The sequence below is a fragment of the Geospiza fortis genome, unplaced genomic scaffold (genome assembly GCF_000277835.1).
Source record: "Geospiza fortis unplaced genomic scaffold, GeoFor_1.0 scaffold145, whole genome shotgun sequence".
In the NCBI taxonomy this organism is placed as follows: Eukaryota; Metazoa; Chordata; class Aves; order Passeriformes; family Thraupidae; genus Geospiza; species Geospiza fortis.
In genome coordinates, this window is record NW_005054362.1 from 1616343 (window position 1) to 1617979 (window position 1637).

General features: G+C 50.4%; 1 protein-coding gene across 1 annotated transcript in view; it reads left to right on the forward strand.

Annotated features, from left to right (window-relative positions):
* The window catches only part of DHX37 (DEAH-box helicase 37), an 18375-nt gene that overhangs the window by 1930 nt on the left and 14808 nt on the right, over positions 1 to 1637 (forward strand). Inside the window, exon 2 of the mRNA XM_031059434.1 lies at positions 734 to 956. Within this exon, the coding sequence (XP_030915294.1) occupies positions 734 to 956 (223 nt within the window). The remainder of the gene's footprint in view (positions 1 to 733; positions 957 to 1637) is intronic.

Below are 1637 nucleotides of genomic sequence, written 5' to 3' on the forward strand. Positions count from 1 at the left end.
GTTCACAGCCGCGCTGAAAGGGACCGGAGCTGCCGCCCTGCTCTGCTGTGTTTTTATTATATTTTAATTAGAAGCGTTGTTGTTGTTTTTAACCCCCGGGAGGCGGTGGGTTCCCGTCCCTGCGTGTGCCTCTCACCCCGCCCTGGGGTCGGCTCCAGGCTGGGCTCGGTGATCTCTGAGCAGTTTTCCAGCCCAATTCGTTCCTTCGTTCTGTGATCTCCGATCAGCTCTGTTACAGCAGCGGCTGCCTCCAGGGAGCTCAGGAGTTGTGCTTGGGTCCCTCCCGAATCACTCAGTGGTTCCATTATTTATTGAAACAGCTACTAAACATATTTCCTATGTTAAACATTCGCTTTCTCAAACTTCAAAAAAAAAATGGCATTACTTCAAAAAAATTACGTTTATTATTCTATTTGTATTATTCTATTAATGCAGTTTTTTAGTACTAAAATCCACTGGTGCACGGGTGAAGCAGGACGCTGGGGAATCACCCCAGGGCCACTGTGTCCTGACCCTGGGGGATTGAGTAAAAAGGCAAAAATTGCATAATATTGTTACATGAATCTTGGAGAATTGCCCTCAGGGCTATAGAAAGCTCAGGGTTATTGAGTGCCCAGTTTTGAGGTCTTTTGCCCCTGCTGATGTTGCAGGATTTTCTTTTGGCTGGGCATGAGGGTTGTGTTTGTTAGAAGCAGCTAAATCTGGCCTGGTGCTTGATAAGCCTGCTAAGCAGTGTGCTGAAAATAATCCACCTGGCACGGGTGAATAATGCAGCCCTTCCTTCAGATGGAGCAACGCTGAAGGGAATTGACCAAAGCAATGCCCTGGTCCTGCCAGCAAGGAAAGCCAAGAAGAAAAAAGCCTCCTGTGTTGTGCAGCAGCAGAAGAAACCCCTGAGCAAGAAACAGAAGAAAAACCTGCAGAAGGTTTTGGAGCAGAAGGAGAAGAAAAAACAGGTGTGTTGCTGTTTCTGGCAACAGCAGCTTCTCAAATCTTAAATTCTTTCAAACCTTAAATTCTCTTCTCTTAAAATGAGGGTTTGGTATTGGTGAGTGGGCAGGGTGGGTGATGATGATGAGGATGGTGAGGGGTGTGAGCTGTCAGGGGGTGTCTGAGGTGTGAAATCTCAGGGGTGTGCAGGTGCTGGGGGTGATGCTGCAGCAGCAGCCCCCCCTTTGCTGGGCATTGGGGCAGAGATTGATGCTGAGGGCAGCTCCAGGGGAGGGAGGCACCTCCTGCCCTCTCAGGGGCTGCAGGAACACATCCTTTGTGGGCCCAGGTTCTGTTCTGCCCGAGTGTTGTGGGGTACATCAGTGGCAGTAAATGATGAGCACTCAAAAGCACTGTGAGGAAGGGGTGCTGTGAGCACCTGCACCCCAGCACTGGCCTGTCAGTGCTTCTGAAGTGCCTGTTGTGGATTTTCAGTGTGCAAATAACAGCTTTTCTGCCTTTGTACAACCTTTCCAGGCAGAATTCCTGCTCCTGTCAGTGCCTGAGCAATGGCTCTCACAGGAGCTCTGGTTTTGGTGCAGGTTCACCCTGGGGCTGCCTGACCTCTGCCATGTCCCAGGGCAGGGATTTGGGGCTCCCTTGGCTCCAGGCCTCATTCCAGTGGTTCAGTTCCAATCTCTTTCCCA